At 37.5% G+C, this 2069-nt stretch overlaps 1 protein-coding gene across 1 annotated transcript in view; it reads left to right on the top strand.

The window, feature by feature from the left end:
- Nucleotides 1–275, top strand: part of LOC307022802 (palmitoyltransferase ZDHHC17-like) — a gene marked incomplete at its 3' end in the record, with an annotated part of 15435 nt that extends 15160 nt beyond the window's left edge. The window contains exon 10 of the mRNA XM_079655694.1: nt 243–275. Coding sequence (XP_079511820.1) covers nt 243–275 — 33 coding nt within the window. The remainder of the gene's footprint in view (nt 1–242) is intronic.
- Nucleotides 276–2069: the final 1794 nt, after the last annotated feature.

Consider the following 2069-nt stretch of genomic DNA (forward strand, 5'->3'; position numbering starts at 1 on the left):
GAATAAATACAATATTGTTAAAATGAAAATAAGATTTAATGTTTGTTGTTTAGAGTTATTCTAAGGCTTTACTCATTGGGAACTCGGTATGAGATACAGCACACTGTTGAGATGTCCAATCTGCCTGTCTTACACACTTTGACCAACAGGGGGGTTTGTGTTCAAATGAAGCCCATGATGAAGCCTCATGAGATGAATCCTTTTGCGAACCAATTGGCTGGAAAGCTTCAAAGCTTCATAAGGCTTCATCTCGCCATCACTATCTGAAAGTATAATAATATCCTTTATTTGGTGGACAACAAGAAGACAGCCGCGAGGCCCACACGGGGAGTGTGCGAGACGAATGAGAGACCTCCCGAAACGCGTTGGGCCGTCTTATAGCAGCTCCCAGGTCAGTCCACAATCACCCGACAGCACTGGAACCTGCAAACAAGGGGAGAGAGAGACCACGGCACAATATTCATATGATATAACCTGCCATCTATCACCTAATTGTTGCCACTTTGATGCAGTGGAACAAGTTGTAAACACAACATTTGTATATATTAATACCTGGAAAAAGTTGTTATGGCAAACATGCAGTTGCCTTTTTAAACATTTGAGGCAACATAATTCATCTGCCACCGTCTACTATACATTTTCTACTTTTTTAATGCTGTTTTAATTCTATTTTGAGATGTTTCAATTCTAGTATTGTTTGTTTCTACTCTTTAATTTCTACTTGTGTGCAATGTTTTGTTTTGTTGTTTTTTATGCTGCTGCAACGTAAAAAAGTATCTTATCTTATCATTTATGGGCATATTTCTGGCCAAATGTGATTCTTGGATGTTTGGATGCTCCATACAACAGAAAATTGTGAAAATGTATTTTTTTTCTTAAAGGGACAGTGTGTGCCTTTAAGTACATTTCAAGTACCTCTTGAAATGTACTGAAGGGCATTGCACCCAATATGTCGGCCTTTAAAGATATGTAGCCTATTGTACAGTTTCACACATTTTGCGAGACACTTCAGGGGATCTTATGCTGTCTTTAGGTACATTTAGGAGCAATCAGACACAACAATAAAAGGTTGTGTATACTATGTGTATGCTAGGTTTTGGACATTGAACAAAAAAGACTTCTTCATGCTCCGAAGCGTGTTTGCCTGCTGTGCGTTACCTTAAACAATCCATGCTATCAGGCTTCTTTGTCACATAATACACATTTAATGTCGATTGTTAATTATTCATGTTACTTAGTATGCAGAGTGGATATTGCGGTGATTTGTTGTGGTAACTAAAATCAGCACACAGTGATAATGAAGCCCACTTCAGTGTCATAATCCTTCTCTTTCACACTGAGTGTCCATTAGTGTTAACGGCTCTCACAACGCAACGTGACGACGGACCAGTATGAATTTGGGCAAATTAGCCTGAAGGCGGCATGTGTGCATGGGATCATGGGATTTACTAAATGGTGTTTCCATAGCAACAGTGATTTATTTCCCCCCACACTGCAGGTGATTATTGTGTGGCCGTCCAATCAGCCGTGGCCTACCTGATATTGGGGGTTTTGAAGGGGCTGCAAGGTTGTGTTTAGAATTAGTCTTTTTTATACAGCTTGGTCCGGTGATAATTAACACATTTAGCGGCTATAAAAGCAGAGAAAATGCGAACTAAGTGCATAAAATAAGAGAATGTAGAGATATAATGCTTCAAGATTCCACCATGGGCTATAAAAAACAAAACAACCAGTATAAGTGTACATGTTGGGTTTTAAAATAACTTCCATGTGTGGAATAAATAAATAAATAAGATGAAAACCAGATATCAACACAAAAGTACCAAATCTAAAAATGCAATTAAAAAAAATACATATATTTTTTTTTGAACAATAGAGGATAAGGATAGAGGGGGTCGTTTTTCTCATACTGATATTCTGAACAAACTGTGCTGTTGTATTTGCTGTAAAGTGTCTGTAGGCTATTTTTATTATATGTACAGCACTTTGGCTCGACCAAAAATCGTTTATAAATGTGCTATATAAATAAAACTTGATTTGATTTGATATTTTGGATGCTTATGGATACA

This window comes from Notothenia rossii (genome assembly GCF_949606895.1).
Source record: "Notothenia rossii genome assembly, chromosome: 10".
Classification (NCBI taxonomy): domain Eukaryota; kingdom Metazoa; phylum Chordata; class Actinopteri; order Perciformes; family Nototheniidae; genus Notothenia; species Notothenia rossii.